This window comes from Pteropus vampyrus, unplaced genomic scaffold (genome assembly GCF_000151845.1).
Source record: "Pteropus vampyrus isolate Shadow unplaced genomic scaffold, Pvam_2.0 Scaffold47, whole genome shotgun sequence".
NCBI classification, from domain to species: domain Eukaryota; kingdom Metazoa; phylum Chordata; class Mammalia; order Chiroptera; family Pteropodidae; genus Pteropus; species Pteropus vampyrus.
Genome location: NW_011888828.1, coordinates 9689815 through 9711438, shown reverse-complemented (window position 1 = coordinate 9711438; position 21624 = coordinate 9689815). Strand labels below are relative to the sequence as shown.

The 21624-nt window shown below is 40.2% G+C and overlaps 1 protein-coding gene across 4 annotated transcripts; it reads right to left on the bottom strand.

The window, feature by feature from the left end:
* Positions 1–1748: 1748 nt before the first annotated feature.
* Positions 1749–21493, bottom strand: FDFT1 (farnesyl-diphosphate farnesyltransferase 1). Of its 4 annotated transcripts, none has more exons than XM_023530254.1 (8): positions 21242–21493; positions 14621–14718; positions 13721–13796; positions 10613–10741; positions 9064–9255; positions 5288–5464; positions 3335–3487; positions 1749–2367 (listed from the first exon to the last, which is right to left on the bottom strand). In XM_023530254.1, exons 1-8 carry the CDS (start codon positions 21338–21340, stop codon positions 2143–2145), a joined length of 1149 nt encoding a protein of 382 aa, XP_023386022.1. In that variant the 5' UTR covers positions 21341–21493; the 3' UTR covers positions 1749–2142. The 4 variants fall into 4 exon arrangements, with proteins under 4 accessions (XP_023386022.1, XP_011357750.1, XP_011357749.1 ...); XM_011359448.2 differs by having other exon boundaries at positions 2037–2367; positions 13613–13796; XM_011359447.2 differs by lacking the exon at positions 21242–21493 and having other exon boundaries at positions 2037–2367; positions 13613–13796; positions 14621–15065.
* Between the last annotated feature and the right edge of the window lie 131 nt (positions 21494–21624).

The window sequence follows — 21624 nt, the reverse complement described above, 5'->3', positions numbered from 1 at the left end:
AATAGATTAATAACCCTCAGATTACCCCACTGATCATTACCCTAATCACCTCAGCTGCTCCTCTGAGGAAAACTTAAAATATTCCACTATAAGTAGTAATCAAGTAGATGATGCCAGGGACGCTAAACATTTGATTAAATTGTGGTTTAGAGGGTGGGGTTGCCAGATTTAGCAAATAAAAATATAGGATGCCCAATTTGATTTGAATTTCAGATAACTATGTCCCATGAAATACTTGAGACATAATTATACTAAAAAAAATAGGTTATCTGAAATCCAAGTTTAACTGAGTTTTGTCTTCAATAAAATTGCTATTTTATCTGGCAACTTTAGTAGAGAAACGTTTAGAACGGAAATGATCATCCAAAGAACTTAGTGGTGGACATGAGGTCTAAGAACTTTGCACAAGTCAGTGATAATAAAAATCATGTAGCTTATAGTTGGGAGGGACCTGAGATCCCCTAAACCCACAAAAGCTCAGCAAGTTCCACAGATCACGACTGGGCCAGAAAGATGCTTCTAGTATGTCCACCTCAGACTGAGGCCCTCTACCAGGTTGTCTTGTGTCCTACAAGGACTTCAGCAGAACTAAGGTTTCAACACAACAAATTTTTAACAACCTACCCTGGAATCTCAAACCAAATTCTGATGTTTAAAGTACTTGGAAAATTACTGGAGTCTGGCTCATAGCTGTATGGTATGTGGCAAATCACTTTAGTTTGTCCAGGACTGAGCCTCCATGAACCAAAACTAAACCAACTGTGTCAGATGGCAGTGACGGTCATGAGAGGAAAATCAGTGTGGGTATGTGCTTAACAATGTAAATCCAACATTATTGCTGGAAAAAAAACATTCAGTAAGTCAGTACATAAAGGAGTAGACAGTATACTATATATACACCGAGAGCACTAATGGCTTCTAGAAAGCACTTGAATGACCTATGACAGCGATTTTCAGCCTGGGGGTCTTTTTCAGACACCCCTAGGGAGGGGCCACGTCCTCCCTTGTTCACGCTGAGATCTTAGTCTGTGGGCGAGAGTGCGTCACAAACCTCAGTTGTACAGGAGGAAGACGGCGAAACAGCGCCAGGAAGATCAGGCTGAGTGCCTTTCAGCTTCAAGCCAATCACCCGAAAACAGTTTGCCTTTCTTGAGACTTCAGTATATAAACTGGCAATTAAAACAAACAAACACACACGCTGAATTGAAAACTGAATGCAGCCAAGAGAATTAGCCAAAAGCGGAGAAGGCTGGCAGAGTTAACGCAGGCTACAAGCTGGAGCAGTGAGACAGCGCTGTCCCTCTCTCTTTTTCCAGCCAGCAGTCATGCAGGAGCCAGGCAGCTGTATCCCTTTCTTGGTACTGCTCTGGCTGGCTTCATGGTGGTGGCAGATGGCCGTATGTCTTTCAAAATCTAGCTCCATGTTTGAGTTATCTGCCATGGTCACCCAGGCTGTCAAGTGTGCTGCTCTTGACAAATGCTGAGGAACTCAATTTGTTATTATAAAAATCTCAAAAACATCAGCCTTTAACTGGAGACCTATCTCCTCCAACGAGGCCAAGGCAATCCTGCTGTTTCTTTCTGAAAGCCAGACTCTCTTTAAATGAGGAAATAATACCCAGAAGTTAATTCCTAGCCTTCGTGTATAGAAGACAGTCTACATTCTTAAGAAACACAGAAAAATTACCTAGAGCTATAAACATTCACATTCAAATCAACTGACAACAGAATGAGAAAAACAGGAACCGTACAGAAAAAAATTCACTTCATGTTTCTACTAGGATAGGTATTCAAAGGTTGCTTCAAATTAAATATGTTTAATTATAATTCTGGCCAGGATTTACACTAAATAAGACCTCTCAGCAGTCCCACATGCAGCCATTTCCCCTAACTTGCATGCTCTGCCGTGGGTCACCATGTGCAGAAGCGAGCACCACCTTCAAGGACCAGATCCTGAGGGGGAGGTATCATCTGCCTTTATTATCTTCTTCTCGGCTGCATGTCACAGTTTCTCAAAATCCAAGCCCACAGAGTTCTTTTAGGATTAAAGCAGGAGAGAAAAAAAAGGTGAAGCCAATATTCATCCTTGAAAAATAGGTCGGTCCACATAATGATGAGCTTCAGCTTCCGGGCCATTCCAAATCAGTGTTCTCCAGTTTGAACATAGTCTTCTGTGGCTTGGGACAGAGTGCTCAGATACTGCCAGCTCAGGGCAGCCAAGAGCATGACAAACGACAGGTAAATGGGGGAGTAGTGGCTTCGCTCAGAGATCAGCTGACAACTGGGAAGCTTCTGTGTCCTGATTGTGGAGATGATCTGCCTTGTTTTATCGGAAGATGAGTCTGAGTCGGGGATTCTATGATAAATCTATTAAAGGAAAAAATAGTAAGTGCTACTTATTGAGTCCTAGGAACTTTATAGGACATCCTCTTTGTCGACATGTTACAAGCACTCTAAACAGGTAGGGATTTTATGCCCATTTTGCCAATGAGGAAACTCAACTAAAGGTAGGATATCAACTTAGGCCCTCTGTAATCCGAAAGCCCGTCCTATGGAGCAAGCAGGGAGGCCTGAGCGTACGCTGTGCTGGGAGCTACTGGTTCTCACTGATCTTCCATCCCAACACCTCCCAGAGCCAGGCACATAGTAGGCACTCAGTAACGTCAGCAGTTTTGAGGCTGAAGTAGAGTAATATGGAGGAGGGGCAATACTGGAAAGACTGGCAGATGCGGCTTTGGAAAACAAGACCGAATCTGTGGCACGGGCCACAGCCTAGATGAAGAAAGGCAAGAACAGAAGCAGGGTACCTGAAAGTCATCCGAGAGTCCTCCCTGCACCTCTGCACCTATCCCCTCCACAAACCTCTGAAATATTTGCTGAACCCTGTCCTCTTCATGCCTCCAATTACTGCCCTCCACGCCTCTCACCTAAGCTACACCAGCCTCCTAATTGAGCTCCTGCCTCTATGCTTGACTCGTAAAATCCACGATCTGTTCTCCACCTTGGCACCAAAGAAATCCAAAACCTCTACTTGATAACTTCAGTGGGCTCTAAAATCATCTCCTAGCTCAAAAAATATGTTTATACTTAGAAGCTCCATCCTAAATAAAGCCTTGCTTCATTTATCGCCTCTTACCAGGGTCCTGTGCAACTCTGCACAATCAGCTCCTTGTGAGCATACTTTTTCCTAATAAAGGCTACCAATTCATGTCTTTGTACCATGACACGGTGAGTTGTTAGAATCATCTAATATCCAAACCTGAGATGTTTAAGTGACATTATCTAAATCATAAAAATACCTACACATTATCCAAGTAGTTCAATAAAAACCTACCTCTTCTATATACTGGTGTATTATAGCTTTGACAGCTGGCATATTGGTGGCATCCATCATTAGGGTTACCGCTTGTCCTTTTCGAATCTTCACTACTCCTTTGAACACCTGCTGATTATTATAACAGGCAGCCAAAGTAGCAATGGCCATTACCTACGGATAATAAGGAGAAGGAAAAAACACTAATTCATTTCATTTCGTGAAAAAAATCATTAGTAAACAGCGCTATAAGCAACCATCATCATGAAACAGTAAGAAAACCTTCTGTAGAATGAGAAAGAGCTCCCAAAGAGCTAAGATATAACCAACGAAGAAAAAAGACCCATGAAGAAAGCATATCTAGATTTTTACATTTCCCACTCCTCCCTTTCTCAACACAGAATAATCAAGGGGTCTTTGCAGTCTTGATTCTATAGTTTAGCCATGAAAACTCTTTTTTTATTAGGAAACAACAAACCAATGCAATATTTTCCATGCTAAAGCAATGAGTTGTTATATCTGAAAAATATATCTCAAAAAATACCCAATAAGAATTTTCTATTAGAATTGAATTAAATGTTTTTCTCCCCTATTTTTCCTACAATGAACATAATCATTATACATTAAAAAATTAGCATGGAGGTGGGGGGAACAAAAGGGCAGTAGTTCTAGTTTCCCATGCTCAAAGGTAAATTATTTCTAGGATAAACAAAAACCCAGGTCAGGCCTACAGATCTTAGTTCCAACAACCATTCAAGACTGGCCATTAGATTTTTTCATATAAATACCCAGAAGTAGAACTGCTGAGTCATATGGTAAGTTCTATTTTTAATTTTTTGAGGATCCTCCATACTGTTTTCCATTGTGGCTGCACCAATTTGCAATCCCACCAACAGTGCACAAGGGTTCCCTTTTTTCCACAGCCTCGTCAACACTCATTTATTGATTTATTGATAGCCTTTCTGGTAAGTGTGAGGTGCTATCTCATTGTGCTATTAGTTTGTTTTTTCCTGATGATTAGTGATGTTGAGCATCTTTTCATATGTCTATTGGCCATCTTTATGTCCTCTTTGGAGAAATGTCTGTTCAGGCCTTATGCCATTTTTAAATTGGATTGTTTTTTTGGTGTTAAGTTATATAAGTTCCTTATATATTTTGGATATTCTCCCCTTATTGGATTGCCAGTATTAAAAATAGTCAGGGGAATGTAAAGTACAGCATAGGGAATATAGTCAATAATACTGTAATAACTACATGGTGTCAGATGCATACCAGACTTATCGGGGTGATCACCTCATAAATTATATAAATGTCTAATTACTATGTTGTACACCTGAAACTAATATATTACTGTATGTCAACTGTAACTGAAAAATTTTTTTTAAAGATTGGTCATTAGAACAAGATCAAACCAAGTTTCCTAATCAGTTAAATCCTATGACTTTCTTCACTTAGTTGAGTTACAAACTGAAATACCTGATAAAGGCATTTTAAAAATTGTAAGCTCCTAGAGTAGTAAGGGGCTAGGAACATAGAATCAGGTTCTGTTAGCCTGAGTCTAGGAAAAGGAGAACAAATATTAGGTGCCTAATTAAGACTTTTTAATGATAATAGCTTCACCTACGTTTTACTCAGCAGTCCCCATAAATCTAGGCCAGATCCCTAGATTTAACTGTAAGGATAAAAATTTAACTAACTAGCTTACAATATTTAATGGAAAAAAAAAAAAGTTGTGGAAGGTTCTGGAAAGGAGCAGACTTAACCTTGAGGCTTAGCTGAGTGTGGAGGTTGTAAGTCAAAGGGGAGGTATTGTGAAACGCTGCCTGCCCCCCAGCAAAAGAAAATAACTAGAGCCACTTTTTAAGTGACCATATTCTTGAATATTGTACATCAAAATACATTCTACCCACCCCACTACACGACTCCCTTTAGCCTCTGCCTCCCATATAAAACAAGACCAGCCCTATTCCATACCTGTGGAATAGCGCAGAAGTTAAACACACTTTGGTTTCTAAGTCTGGATAGGTAGGTGATGACATCTGGGATGTGGTGTAGTGCACTGGTTATAAGTTCATTCAGACACTGCACAGCTAAGTCAATATTCTCTGGCTTAGTAAAATCACTCAACTTCTTAACATACTTGCTCCAAATCTAGACAGACAAGATTAAAAAACAAGTCACGATGTGCATAGGGAAAGAACATGTAAGCAATAAGAAAGGATCTTTGTGAATAAGAACAATGTACACAGTAAACTCTTAGCTGCTGACTTATCTATGACCAAGAGCAAGTCCATTTTAAGGTCCAATCAGTGGCTATTTATGACAAGTCAGGGTCTAATCACAACCTAAGAGTACAGTTAATACGGCATAGACCAAGCAATACTTTGATGACCTCATACTAAAAGGGCCTCCTGTTAACCAGATATGTACAAAATCAGCTACAACAGTACTGCAAGCTAAACATTCTCAAGAGTGCCAGGTCTCCAGTTAATGATTAAGATCACATTCCTAATTCTGATAAAAATGCTGCTGAACATGCAAATCTGGAGAAAATGAGCTGGGTGTATACCAAGAACATTACCACCCTGGATCTTAGCAACTTGAAAGTGAAATAACATCCTCAACTCCAACAGTGGGATTCGTTTGATAATTTTTAACAATATTATTTAGAGGATTCTCTGAAGCAAATAACTTACTTTTATTCTTGGGTAATTATTAAGCTTCCTAAAGAATGACATTTATTATAACTTTATATACTCCCCAAAATAAATGATTAGGCCTAAAAACACTAGGAAATCCTATGGAGAATCAAATTTATTACCATTCTTAAATGTACCTAAACCCACTAAGATTGATGGTACTAGACTGTTCTGCAGAACCTGGAGAAAATACTTAATAAACCCCTATGTATCTATCTTCCAGCTTCAACAATTATTGACATTTGGCCAATCTTGTTCCATCTATATGTCCCCCCACTCCAGCCCTGGGGTTATTTGAAATTAAAGCCCTGATACATCAATTTCTCTACAAATACTTCATTATGGAACCTTTCTTGTACACATATTACATATTATTGTAAAAATTAACAATAAACACTGAATACAAAATATCTAGTTAGTGTTCAAATCATCTCATTGTCTAAATTTTGGTTGATGTCATTTAGGTCTATTCTGCTCAATTTTTATTTCACTCCACAATGTGGGACCCACTCCTGGGAAGAGAATTCTGGCAGCAGCTAAGAGTTTACTGTGAACATTGTTCTTATTCACAAAGATCCTTTCTTATTCAAAGGGGGATAGTCCACTCTAGCTCCTCCAGGCTTTGCCATGGCCCCTCTGCTCACCCACTACTGGGAAAGGAAAACCTCTCCCTATGTCACATGCTCTTCTCAAAGGAGCCCATCCGGCTGTCCAGTGAATACCTGTTGGCCTCTCATTTTCAGGTCTGTTACACACTCCATAGCCAATCCTTGCTTTCCCCTGTGCAGGCTCTGGCAGCAGACAGGTTTTGTTTGTGGTGTATGTGTTTTGTCTGCCTCCACTTTTGTTTTGGAGCTCCTGGGGCTGTTGTCTCACTTAGTGCTTTTGTACATTACCAATGGCCTGGATTCTGAGTCTGTTTGTTTAGCTTTTTTTTTTTGGACAAGTTGTTTTATAACTTTTGTGAAAATCTGGGAAAATCCCAAAACTAAGCTGCTGCTGCCACCACCACCATCTTTGCAAAATTCAAAATTCCAGCTAAAAATTGCAGAAAGGATGACAGAAGCAAGACAGCACCATCTGGCATCTCTAAGGATAATGGATCTGGACGGAGACCACCAAGGTAAAGAAAAAGAACTCATAACTTATAAAAAAAAATAAAATAAAATAAAGAAAGAAAATTATCATTAAATTCTCAACAGCCAGTCTTTAAAGCAAAAGGAAATGGAGTAACACATTTAAGATACTTAAAACTGTGAACAGAAAATTTTAATCCAGACTGACTTTCAAATATAAAGGACACAGACAAACTATTACCAGTATGTACAAACACAGAGAATTATTGTTCTGATGGGTCTTCCTGTCCACCAGAGCACGAGCCTCAGAAAACCAAAATGACTAGAGACGCCAACATAAAGATGGGTGGTAAGCATAAAACTAAGACTAAATAAGTAGAGAAAGGGTGATATTATAGTAGATAATGGCTAGCAGATCTGACAATTTAGATATAAATACAAGCATAAAAAATTCACATGTACTTTTAGCTCCCCCCAAATTTAACTAGTCGTCCCTTGTTATTGTGGGGGATTGGTCCCTAGACCCCCACAGATACCAAGATCTGCGGATGCTCAAGTTCCTTATGTAAAATGGTGCAGAACATGACATACAGTTGGCCCTCCACATCCAGATTCCCAACCACAGACTGAAAACAATGTCGGTTGGATTCATGGATGCGAAACCCAGGGATATAGAGGGCTGACCTGACCGTACACGAATGGAAAAAAATCTGCGTATAACCAAAACCGCGCAGTCCAAGCCCATGTTCAAGGGTCAACTGTAGTTCTTTCTGTGCTTCCATTTTACAGAAGAGGGAGGTGAAATGTGCACAGACAGCAGAACTGGTAGTACCCGTGAACCGCACTTGGGTGATGTGCTCATCTGAGGCAGTGTGGTATGCCAGGCAGCCACTGGGCTGGGACCCGAGAGACAGGGGCTTCTCTCGCAGGGTGGCCACTAACTCACTGGGGGTCCTCAGACAGGCCCCTTTTCCCTTCTTGGAGCCATGGTGTCAAAGGAGGGCTGGTCAAGAGCTGTTTGTCATCCCTGGCTATATATTAGTCACCTGGGAAGCTTGAAAAACTATGCTTCTGAGCTCAGGGTACTTCTAATGTGAATTTTTCTTAAGAATAAGACTGATCATCTTTTCAGATGTTTAAGGATCATCTGCATCTTTCTGTGATGCTATCTGTTTTTATCACTTTATCCATTTTTCTACAGGGCACTTGGTCTTTCTTATTTTTTAGTAGTTTTCCTTTAAAGATTAACCTTTTATCTGCAGTATAATTTACCAATATTTTCCCACTTTGCCACCTGCCTTTTTTCACTTTAGAAAGCACTTTGTTTTAGGAAACCATTTTATGGAAAAAAGGTAAATGCTGGAATAAAATCAGCAGATAGTCATAAGATTTTCTAGCTTTCTTTCTGAAGAAAATCAATGTCAAAACCTTTTCTTCCCCTATCCGCTTTTTAACTGTCAAAGATCAACTCTTATCTCTTAAAATGAACATCTGTAGTTTTTGCCTATCTAGCATCCTTTCCCTCTTCTTTCTTTTAATCTTTCTTCCTTGGGGGAATCCATTCTATGTGCATTGGGCAGACATAATCCAAGCCTGGTCAGAGTACTCAGCCCTCTGGCACAGTAACTGGTTATAAAGGATGGCAACAGGAACCAAGCCATACCAATCAAACCTTCCTAAGGACATTTTTGTTAAACTAGTAGGTTGTGAGTCATGGGTTATTATATCTACTACTTGGAGAATGCCTGTCAAAAGAGAGAAAGAAAGAACACAAAGACTGATTACAGAATCTGAACCCCTGGTTTCAGCCAGTCTACCTACAGGAAGCAAACTAAATCTTAACCTACTTTATATATACCTTTTATGTTGCCGAAGGTAGTTTGATTTACATTTCTGTCACTTGCAACCAAAAAGATTTAATGGTTTTCAGAAAGTGTTTAAAATTAATTTTCCCCAAATCCCCTGAATTTGTTACCTCTTGAGGCCAAAATTCTCTTCCTTCTTGCTGATCTTCCAGATAATCACGAATGATGTTTGTTTTCTGCAGAAACAGGCCCATAGAGTTGGCACGCTCTGTGTCTTCACCAACTAAGGGGTCTTCTAACTCTGAGGCTGAGAACAGTCGGGAAAGGCCAATTCCTACCAGCCCAGCAACATAGTGACAGTACTGTAAAAGATTGAAGTAGTTCAATAAGGAAACTTTTACTAAAATGGTTTCCTGATAGACCTACACAGCAGAAAAGGAAGTTATTATACAGATAACCAGTGCTGGTTCTTGGCCAGTTTTATCTGTAAATTTAAATTCATAAACTGATATTCTAGCAGCAATCACATACATGCTCACTTGGGGAGCATCAACCCAGGAGCAGTTCCAACGATGTTGCTATTGAGTTCTGAAGCTTGAAAAATTAAGAGGCCAGGCCTTGGACCTGTACTCACTAAATGAATATGAGGTAGCTTGCTCTTGATATACTAACCTACACACTGTTAAAGATACAAAATACATACATAGTTTAGATGTTTAAAATGCCAGTTGCTTCTACTGGGATAATAAGTCTTACAAATGCCATTCCTATGGAAAATGGGCAAGCCCCACCCCACCACCCTGCATTCTGTTAGTTAGTTTAGTCTTTATAATCAATTAGGTCGCTTGTCTAGATAAGCACTCTCTCCCAGTTCCCTAACTCCTAACTTGGTCTATATCCTTTATAGCTGCTGGTCAGGAATAAACTGGCCAAAAAAAAAGCCACTGCAATTTTATTTGCCACTTCATCTGCTCTCATAGCCCTTCCAGATATTATGTCTCCTGAGGAAGACAGCCTCACCCATGTCAGGTCTCCCCTTGCTCAGCCCCACACATATTTGTTTATAACCAACAAATGAATTGTGGGGGTGGGGGATGTCAAGAAACTTAGAATATCTCGTATTGTCTTATTTCTGTAAGGAGATGATGGGAAAGGAAGAAGTAAGGTATTAGAGAGATGCTTACCTCTTAGTATAATACATCCATAATCCAAAGTTAATACCTGTGGATTTTTATGAACTACTTTTATTTCTAAGGAAATGGACACATAACAGTTTAAAGTTCATCTTGTGCTAAGATGGAACTGAAATGACTCAGATACTAAGGTAGGTATACACACACTTGGTCATAGAAAAGACGAAAATAACAAAAAACATTTTAAAATATGAAAATTGTTATCTATTACCTGAAGTAATTTAATCATTTACCTAAAATTTCACAAGTCAGAGAGACTTCTATAAGCTTAATGTCTGTACCTCTGGGATAATTTCTATCTACTTTGGCCTAACTTAATGGCAAACTCTCTAGAGCATCAATTATTTCAAGTATCAAACCATAAGCCCTTATTAAGTATTTATGATGAGACATTCAAGCTAAACAAAAGGGTTGTAAAAGCAGAAATCCTGGATCTGGGGGACAATTTTCTCCTTATTCTGAATTTCACAATGAGTCCTGCTGGCCCTGTCTTATGCACCACACACTGTTTTTTAGGAACACTAACCTGGTCCCATTCCTGTTCAGATGTCACTTGCTTAACCAAAAACTCCGCCATCCCACATCCCATTTTTCGGCAAATGTCAGCAATCACTGTTTGATATTTCTCGGCCAGATTTCTAAACTCAAAAGAGATCTGAAATGGAGATCATAAAGAAAACAGAAAATATGAAATATGTATTTATACTAGGAACCAACATGGTACCTACAAACCATAAAGCAAAGCAAAAGTATAACTTATTAACTAAGACTCTCAAATGATTCATCTATAAACCCAACATCTAGGTTATACTAGTTTTCTATATATTGACAATAAATCCAGAAAATTTTATAAATATTAAAATAGAAGGGCCTAAAATGCTAGTTTCTAGACTCAAAAGAAGATTCAGTCTCCCTATTCACTCATCTTTCTGATATATAATAAATGAGATGCACCAACATAAAACAGCATAAGTCTAAGAACTTTAGTTAGAAGGCCTCATTTTAGACAAACCTCGTTAAGTGAAGATTCATTCATACCAAGGTATCAAGCACTTCCTGTGTAACAAGCATTGTCTAGGCACTGAGAAAGACAGCCAGAAATAATCAGAAACTCCTGCGTCTGTAGAGTTTATATTCTAGCAAGGAGATCAGACATTTTCTATCATCTGTTCCCAAATTTGTATCACAAAGCTATAGTGTCTCCTGCACTATAAAGCTACACTTTTTTTAACCCCTTAAACACCTATAGTTAGCTCATTCTGAGGACTGATACCCAACATTTTTTTCATAGCCCAAGCTCTAATGTAGGAAAGTACTACTGATGCCTTTAAAATTCATTGCTTCTGCACAAGTATCTTAAGTTCAAAGTATTTATAGGTTTTCAAAATACAATATAAACACATCATGAAACTGCTTATATAAAATGCTATAAAATATTACGATACTAAAAACAGTGAACAGACTTTGTTAAGCATCAGAAGTGTGAGAAATACTTAGTCTGTTTACAGAAAGGTTAGAAAAGGTTCCTCGAGTAACACCTAATTTAAGGACCCAAGGGAAAACCAGCTGGTTGCAGGGCACTAAACAGAATCAGAGCCTAAGAAACTTTAGGATTACAGTACTAAACATCAACTGTTAAACCCAAAAATCCGTAAAATCAACCCAGTATCTCCAGAACACAGTTCTTTCCAGAACAGCTGTTTCAGGGCAAAGCCAGGGTAATTCCTATTGTGGACTAAAACAAATGAGCAACTTTACCAAAGGTTATTTGAATCCCTGAATCTTCCTAAGACCCTGTTCTTTCAACACATCCTTAGCTAAGTCAGTTCTATTTATAAGAGAGGAAAGGCCAGTGAGATGGGGGAGGAGCAGCAGCCTGGGCTCTTAAAAACAAACACTCCAAAATAAACACCTCACAGCTGAATTTAAACCATCCCTCCCTTCAACAACTCTTTGGTACTCATTACATAATTATACAATTCAAAAAATGAAAACAAAAATATCCAGGAAAAAGAGGCAATGAAGAGCTCTGTTTTCCCAGAAATCTGAGAGGGGGAGAGGGCATTGCTGACTTGCTCCACACTTGGCGCCCCATTTGACACATTCCCTATGAATAATAACAAGCTCTGCCAAATAAAGTGAGCCAGGAAGGCTTTTTCTTATCCCTCCAGGTGATTCTGATCCACAACTACAGATTTCTAGGTCCTTGGGGTACTCTCTGATCACTCCAAGTACATGAAGGAAGGGTACCAGGGTGAGTCCACCAGCATAATGGACAAAAGCGTGAGCCTTAATTCCTCACCAATTTTTTTTCACAGATTCTTTTTCTTTCTTCTTTTGTGTTGTGTACTGTATTGACTCCACCTGATTATTCGTCATAGATTTTTTTGGTTTGTACTGATTTTTGGCTTTGACATTTAAGATGTAATCTCAGTGATCTGAAATGGCCCTTGCTCCAAAGGAGTCCTTCTCAGTCTTTTGCAATGGGTGGATTCCTCCCCTCTCCACTGAGGAATATAGATTTGTTTCAATAGGAAGAGCCACAATAAGGACTATTCTTCCTCCAAATCCTGGCAACTGTATATAAAAAGAAGAGCTTCTTTGGTCTATTAGATAACATGAGACTTGGCTAAATCACTTATTTGTGATAAGACATGCAAGTTCCAAAAAAGCAGGACCCGGTCGCATGTATCACATAAACTTGTAGGATTTTCTAAAGCTCGAGATTTTAATTTAATAATCCACTTTACTCCAAGAAATGGACTGAATACCTAATATTTCTAGAATATTTAGTATGCAGCAGGCACTATTATAAATACTTTTTACATGTAAACTTATTCAATCCTCATAACTAACTTTACAAATGAGGAAACTGAGGCATCAAGCAATTAAAGAACTTGTCCAGAATCACACACGGCTGGAAAGAATCAGAGAGCTGGAAGCGGCAGATGCTCATCCTGCATCTCAGTCTTCACCACAGCTGCTTGCTCCCTACACCATAGCTGCTACTCATCATGAGCAATATGTCCACACTACCAGGCTTAGAGCACCCAAGAAGGCAGCAGTGCTACATACTGAGGTTGCATTATGTAGGCAATAGGTTTTGTTGAGCTAGACTGAGAATCTATCTTTTAAGACACTGGAACTTGAATGCATCTTTCCACAGGAATAAACACTGGACTTCCAAACATATACTACTAATAATAGTAGCTAATGTCATTCTAAGAGATTTATCTATATTAATTCTTTTAACCCTCATAGCAATACTATGAGGTAGGCACTATTATTGCCTCTTATTTTATAGGTTAAAAAAATGAGGCACAAACAGGCTACTTAAGTACCAGTTAATAACTGGGAGAGTTGGGATTCCAACACAGGCAGTCTGGCTTCAGAATCTTAACCATCCCGTTATAGTATGCTGCCCTCAGACTGCTTGTTTTATTGTTCTCTACAGGTATGTACGCTGGCTGACATTACATCAATTATAAGCACAACCCTATGCAGAAGAGATCTGTAATTCCACTACCGTTGGGAAATCCTCCAGCACTTGTCGATCCCTCTCTTTGCTCTCCATGAAGCACCAGTTGGGTTCATAAAGGTAAGAGTGAAAGTTTTGTAACATTGGGACCTTTACTTCTAGATTGATGGTCATGTCATCTTCCAGAGTGTCCAGAGCTCGGAGAACCAGATAAAATATGCATACTGCATTGCTGTAAAAAAGAAAGAACTATTAATATATTGGAACAAACTTCCAAGATATTTATTTTAAAATAGCTTCTTATGTATGCTAGACCGTTTTCTAAACCCTCTTATACCTTTAACTCTGCAGAACTATGAAAGAACATCCAAAGCCTTTTATACTTGAGACATCTTAGTTTTCTTTTCTTGGATGGGAGCAATGAACTTCTGTAGTTAAATTATAAAAAAAGAAATTAAAAAAAAAAACATATCACTTGGATGGCACTACTACTCCCAGAATGAGTTACATTTAACTAATGTAGAACAACTGTACAAAGGCCAACAGACCAAGTGTTTAGATGGAATACTTGCAGATAAAAAAGTCAAAAGACCCAACTTCTCCGTATAAATACTACCAAGCATAAAGGCAACTGGTCTAAATTCATGGATTTATGTAATCTGCACAGAGGCGATCTGGAAAAAATTAACACAGTATACTAGAAACGCAAAGGAGCATCAGGGAAGCCAAGAAAAATGCATGACCTGTTCAAAGGCAGGTTCGGCTGCCAGGACTAAAAAAGGTTAATAAACACCCCCCTCCGTCCCCTCCCTGAAAGAGCTGGGCCTGCCAGGGCACTATTAGATGGTGAGGTGCCTGGAAGGGCAACCTAAAGTAAATACATAGGCGTTTCAACAAGAAACATTCCCTTCACTCGAGTAGAGCATGTTCTGCTTAAGCCACGAAGGCACAGAGACCCAACGGTTAGGAGCTATGTCAAACAGCTTCAAATGACTCAAAGTCCTCTAGAAAAAAGCTTTCGTCTCCTACGTCAAAGGAACTGCCTCTGACACTTACCGCATTTCCCCATCCAGCGCCTGGATAACAGCTGCGAAACTGCGACTAGTCTGACGCAGATACTTGTAACAAGTTTTCAAGCTGCTGCTGAGCGAATCCTGAGGGCAGAGAAGACACGCGGAGGTGGGAGACGTAGAGGAGCAAGAGTGGGATTGGGGCAAATGGCCGGCAGCCGTCGGGCTCCACAGCCTACGGCAGACGCCCTCTCCCCGCGGCCAGTCCTTGGAGGGCCAGGTGGCGGGAGGCAGTGAGCAGCCTCGCGGGGAGATGCCAGTGCTCGTGACCCTGGGCGCAGCGGTGGGGCTCAGCACCAAGGTCCGCTTGAAGAGGGACATGGCCTTGATGCCGCAGGCGGCTGCGGCCATGAGAAAAGCGAGGCCAGCGCAGTTTTTCCTCCCGACCCAAGCGGAGCTGGGAAGCGCCCACCGAGGGGTGGGGCGGCTCTCCCGCCACCCCAATAGGCTTGGGGCTGGCTGAGCTTGGAGCGGGCTGTCCACCGGACCCGCCCACTCCACCCATGAGGCCCGCCGCCGACCCAGAGGTTGCCCCGCCTCCACGGTTGGCCCCGCCCCATACTCCCGGCTTGCAACTCCTTAGCCACTCAGCCACCTTCCTCTCCGTCTTCCCCTTCTCCCCGAACCCACAGGATGCTAGCAGAAACCAGTCCACTTTTGAGAAGCTTGCTTTTCCTCCTCGTGACAGCATCTCTCCTTGACCAAACTTTAGTCAAGATCCCTAAATTTTCTACCATGGATGCATACTATTTAGTCAAAATAACAAAGCTTAAAAAAAAAGAAAAAAGAAAAACATGAGAATTTTACTGCCATGTTCAATAAAAAATTATTAATAAAAATTAGCATATACTGAGCACCACAAATTAAGAAAATCATTAGTAGTGTCTGGCATATAAAAATACTCAGTGAAGGTTTGATGAATAAATTAACACATTCAGAACATTTAAAAAAGATTCACCAACTCCTTTCCTCTCAAAATGTGAAGGCAAGACTTCACAGTAAAATAAAAGAAACAATAAGAGCTATTTACTGAGCTCCATGCCAGCTCTTCGCATAAACTGCTGTTATCAGGCCACAATGATTCCTTTTTGCATTGCCAGATGTTTTAATCCTCAGCTACAACTGATGGTTTGGGGGCTGATATCTCCCTGAGTTGCAATACACACAATAGTGCAGTCACACAGGTTCTGAAAAGCAACACTCTTAAAGAACACTACCCTCCTCTCTTTTCCAACACACCTCTTTCACTCTTAAAAGTGATCAAGGTCAATAAATCACTTCCTTATCTCCTTCCCCCATCATTCTTTTTCCAGTCACCTATTTGTTTCAGTATCTCACCCTGTAACAATAAATTTCCTCAACTTACCAAGATACAGGAAGCTATAGCTATTAAACACACTATGGGAAACACTACTCACTAAAAATTTCCACTGCTTGATTCCCATAAGCTGAGGCTGCAGGAGCTAAAGCTACTGCAGCCTGTCCCTAGAGCATCCTGATGTTTTCCACTGCTAAGATGCTACACACTTCCAAGAACTCTCAGGTGAGCGCAAAGAGGGATGAAGGGCATGTAAAGGAAGAATGTGCAGTGGCTAGAAACAAGACTGAACTCCTGGGACTTGTCTCAAGCTGAAAGACAGTTCTGCAAGTGAACAGCTACCAACCCTCCCCACAGCTTTCCATTAAGACTTTAAGTAATACAGATTCCCTCAGAAGGGGGAAAAACCCACAAACTTTGGAACTGAATTTATATAACAAGATTAATAACTGCCACTTACTGGGCAGCTACCTACTTGCCAAGCACAATACAAACATTACTGACTTAACCTGCTGTACCTCTTAAATCCTCAAAATACCCTTTAAGGAAGTTACTACAGACCTACAATCAACCTGAAATCTTCATGGCCAGATGTATAGTAGAATTCAGATATTTTTGTGTTTTAGAAAACAAGCAATGAAATACATAGATAGCCCCAGTCACTATGGAGCAGCATCCCATAACTGGTTTTAACATTTCTTCAGCATAACATTTGAATATACCAAGCAGGATCACTTCAATTCAAAGTAAATTTTTTGCTGCCATATGCTCTTGAGCCCAACTTATGAAAAAACTGGTTTTCAGATCATTTTGGAATTTGGAAATAGTAGTTAAACAACTGAGCTGGTATCTATTTTACAGGTGAACAAACTGTTGCACAAAGGTTGTTACCAAAAGTTATTCAGCTAGTTAGTTAAGTCAGGATTTAGAAATGACAGAAGCCAGAATTGCATCATTATAAAACGCCTGCTTTCCCATTAAGTGCCCTCAGTGATGTCACAACTTGCAGGTGGCAGTATGCCCCTAGACTTACTGATATGCTCCTAAAAATTCAGTATAAATCAAGTTTACCAAACTCTGAATTCCTACAGCTAAATACTTTTGTGACAGAAATATTCGGCCCTCAAGATCTGCTAAGTGTATATTTTTTCCCCAGCTTCTTTGTTACTTACGAGAGAAACTAAGATAATGTCAAGTGAGGGAAAATGGATTTTCCTGTTTCCTCTAATTAGAGATCCACTCAAGCGTGGCTCATGGGAGTTAAAAAGGGCTCAGAAAAACTGCAACTGGCAAAACAAATAATATTGTATTTTCATCAAATCTTAGAGCTAGAAGAGTTGGAATAATCTGTCTCACTTTTTAAAAAACTCAAAAGTTTTTCACTTTTGAGTTTTGATACTGTGAAAAGTCTTTCTCCTATCCCCTTATCAAGACCACCCATTCCCCCATTCCTCTAGAAGGTAATCAATGACACCAGTTTTTCCAACGGACTCATTTTGTAGAAAGAAAAATGAGAGGCAGAGAAGTCAAGTCTCTGGACCCAACCCTATAAATTGTGTTCCCTGATTCAGATGCCCAGAACCCTTGCCCTATTATTTTTCTTTGTAGTACTTAACTATACCTGAAATATCATGTTTGAGATAGCTGTTGAAATATCCTCTCTCTTCCACTAGAATATAAGGTTCATAAAAGCAAGATCTTCATCTACCTTGTTCACTGTTGTATCTCCAGCACCTAAAACAGAATCTGGGCTGTCACATGTTTGTTGAATGAATGAAGGAAGGAAGGGGTGGCGGTGGGGTGTGTGTGTAGAATAGGTAGGTAGGAAGGTAGCTAATACACAGAATTGAGAATTGAAGAAGGGAATGGAATCAGAGTGCCTGTTATGTGTTGGGAGCACATGTGACAGTGCTGGCATCTGATCTGCTGTCTAGGACTAGTCAAAGCTTATGCTCTTTACCCAGGTGGTCTTCAAACTAAAGCATGGAGGTTTTCAGACAAGCCTGGAATGGCATCTTGGAACCACTGCTTGGGAGCTGTGTGACCTCACCAAAGTTATTTAATTACCCGATGCCACCAGTTCCTAATCTATAAAATGGCAGTGATAATAGGAACATTTCTTTAGGATTGTTATCAAGATTGACTAGGTGTGGTAAGTTACAAAATGGCCACAAAAGTTTGTGGCTCCTTCCATCAGGAGATGGGATCTTTCTCCACCTACTTGAATCTGGGCTTCCTTTGTGACTTTTTCTAGCCAACAAGACAGTAGCAAACGTAACTCAAGCAGAGGCTTGAAAAGCGTGTGCATACTGGGGTGTGCGCTCTTCCAGGCTCCTGCTAGATGATGAGACACATATGTCCTGGTCACCCCTTCACACTGCAGCCTACAGCCTGCTAACCATCAGATTGTCAAGCCCATATCATCTGGTCAGCTGAACAAACCCAGTAGTAATCAACCAAGCTGGCCTAGACCAGAACTTCCCACCTCTCCTAAAGTTGAATCTGGACAATCCTCTGCTTAATGTGGTGGTCTATTGCCTTAATGATAAGCAGAATGGTGGAGTTAGGAGAGTGAGCTGTGGATTCAGACTGCCAAGGTCAAAGATAGGCTCCACCACACAATAGCTGTTGGACCTCAGGCAATTAATTAACTTCTCTGTGCCTGTTCTTCATTTATAAAACAGGAAAAATTATAGCAGCTTCTTCACAGGGTTACTGGAAAGTTTAAATAATAGATGTAAGGTGTTCAAAATAGTTCTTGGCACACAGCAATAGCTCAATAAATATTAGCCATTATTATGACACCCTTTATCTAAATGGTAAAAACTTAGGTTTAAAAAGCCTTTCGGCAAGGTACCATCAAGATGGAAGACTAGGTCCTGAACAAGTACAATGAGGGATCTTGACTGACCACAATTCTGTGATAAGACTGCCTTTAAAAAAAAAAAAAAAAAAAAAGAACACTGACGTGGGGGTGGGGGAGATGAAAAAGGACTTTTATTTGTATCTGGACATATTATTTCTTAACAAGAACAAAAAAGAAGCAAATATAGCTAAAACTTAATATATATAGTTAATTTTAGAGATAGACAAAATGGTTTGTTATAGTATTTTCAGTATTTTTCTATTTATTTGAAATATTTTAAATAAAATACATTTTTTAAAGTTAAAGCAATCTTAACCTATGTTAACTAGAAATACAACATCCATAAGAAAGGAATTTAAAGTCTTGAAATGACCAGAAGTACTGTTCAATTTTGAACAATAGACTTTAAAGGAAGAGAGACCAAGTTGGTAAATGATCTGGAAAGAGCAACACATAACAAATGCAAGAATACAGAACATTTGGCTTCTATATCAATATTCTTAGAGAGAATATGAGTTTTCTTAAAACACTTCAAATGCTGTATTACAAAACAAGGATTAGATTCCCTGGCTCCAGCAAGAGAACAAAGTTCAGCTCACTATAAAGTAACACTGCCTAAAAACCAGAACTGTCAGGGGATGGAGTAGGTAGGCTGTCTCCAGAGGTAGTGACTTACAGGAGGCCTTCAAGAAGACCGTGCAACCTGGATTGTAAAGTGACTACCTGTTTTGTCACAGATCTCTGGAAGAATCTGTTAACAGTGGACACCATTCTCCTTCCCCCAAATGCTCAAATATACAATAGCAAAAATATTTGCAAATAACTTCAGGAAAGCTCCAAGAACTTTTAGTAATAAGCTCTAATTAAACTAATATCCTTTGAGCAAGGTGCAAGAACAATTTAAAGCTGTATTTCCTTCAGGCATTCCTCAAAAGATTAATCTCCTTTCTTGACCATAAGTGATATTGCTCATCTGTGAATTTCCTTATGGCATTTATTATAATCTGGTATTTACTTACATTTATCTTGTTTAAAAAGCTATATGTTTCTTGAGAGTAGTGTACCCACCTTTAGTTCATTCATTCACTGAAGGTATATCAAACAAGATTATTTTCAAATTGTTTCAAATATAGAATCTTAAATCTGAAAGGGACTTGGGGAAGATAAAACCAATACACAACCACAATACAAGACTATGAGACTGAGATAAAGTAAAACAGTGTTAAAGAAAATAGTTGAGGGACCTTCACAGGTGACATGAAAAGGCATCTCGTGATGGTGTGGTGCCTACCTAAATTTTCTATGGACAAGTTTACATTTTATTAACCTGACAAGATGGTGAGCTCTTTAAGTGTCTTATTTGTTTTTACATGCCATCTGGCCATGCTGCACCCACTATAATGCCTAGAACAGAATGGGTATTTAATAAATGTCTGCTGAATAGTCAATAGAGGTGATACTGAAGCTAGATCTTGAAGGATGAGGAGGATTCTGAGTTACAAGACAAAGGGAAAAATTTTTTTCTGATGGAAAACTAAAGTGTTTTAATAAAGGACACGGATAAAGGGTACATTTAAACAAAGAACAGTGTTCGACTGTGATATATCCACTGGGAAATAGAATTTAAAACTTTTAATACAACTCATTAATTCTGCTGAAAGGAATAATTTTCTTGTTGAAATAAATACCTTGTTGAAATAAATAACTTTCATTTAACAAAGGGTACTGGAATGAGGCAGATGAAAAATGAACAAATAAAACCAGGTCTGGTCTTCAAGAAGCCAAAAATGTAGCTAATCCACAGACATACAGAAGAAGCTGTTAGAGTAAATACGGGTTTAAAAAAAACTGAGGAAAAAGAGATTGATCAGACTGCAGAAAATTGAAGCAAGCTTCTGGAGGAGATGGCGTAACAGAAAACTGGATGAGTCAGGTTTCATTCTAGAAAAGGTATTCGCATGATAATGTTTACATAATTAATTTTGTTCACAATCCTCTCAAAGGTCCTCGCCCACTTATACTGCCCATATAATCTGTTTTGGAAACCACGTATTAGAACATAAGTAAACGTCAGTGCTCACGGAAAGAACGAAACATTAAGCAAAACTACCTGAAAACCAATGTCTTGACAGAGCAGGAACATCTTAAGCAGTAAGACAACTTGAGGGAGGAGGGGGGCCTGCCTAGGGAGCCAAGCCAGCTGGGCCCGGCGCTGGGTTAAGGAGAATGAACCCGGCTGGGCGAGTGGGGCTGGCTGACCGGGCGCGGGTCTGCTCCCGGAGGGAAGGAGGGAGTCTGTGGCGTTTGGTACCCGCTCGCCGCGTCCCTTGCTCCCGATTTTGGGCCCTCCGCACCGGGCCCGAAGGGCGCCCGCCGCGCTGCCGCGCGCACAGTCTCCGACCTGGCAGGGATGCTTGGCTCACCTGATCCATCTTGGGTATCACCTTATACCAGCCCCCCATCTGGAAGCGCAATAGGTTGTAGAACTCCTCGGGGTGCCCCAAACACTTCACGAACTCCATGCTGGCCGTAAGCGATCGGGCCACGGTAGTAACCTAGGGAATACCTCGGACTAGCGCCAGCCCCCACTTAAAAACGGATTACGTAGAGGCTGCGCTACCGGTAAGGTGAGAACCGAGGTGGGCCCAGAGCGGCGACGCCACACCTACTTCCTGCCCATCTCAACAGGACTTGGCTCTTGCGCCGCATCCGGTGAGCTATTGGTGGGTGGACTGACAAACGCTGATTGGCCAGACTGCTCGCACGGTCGACACAGGCCAATTGGCTGCAGGATGAGTCTGGCGTG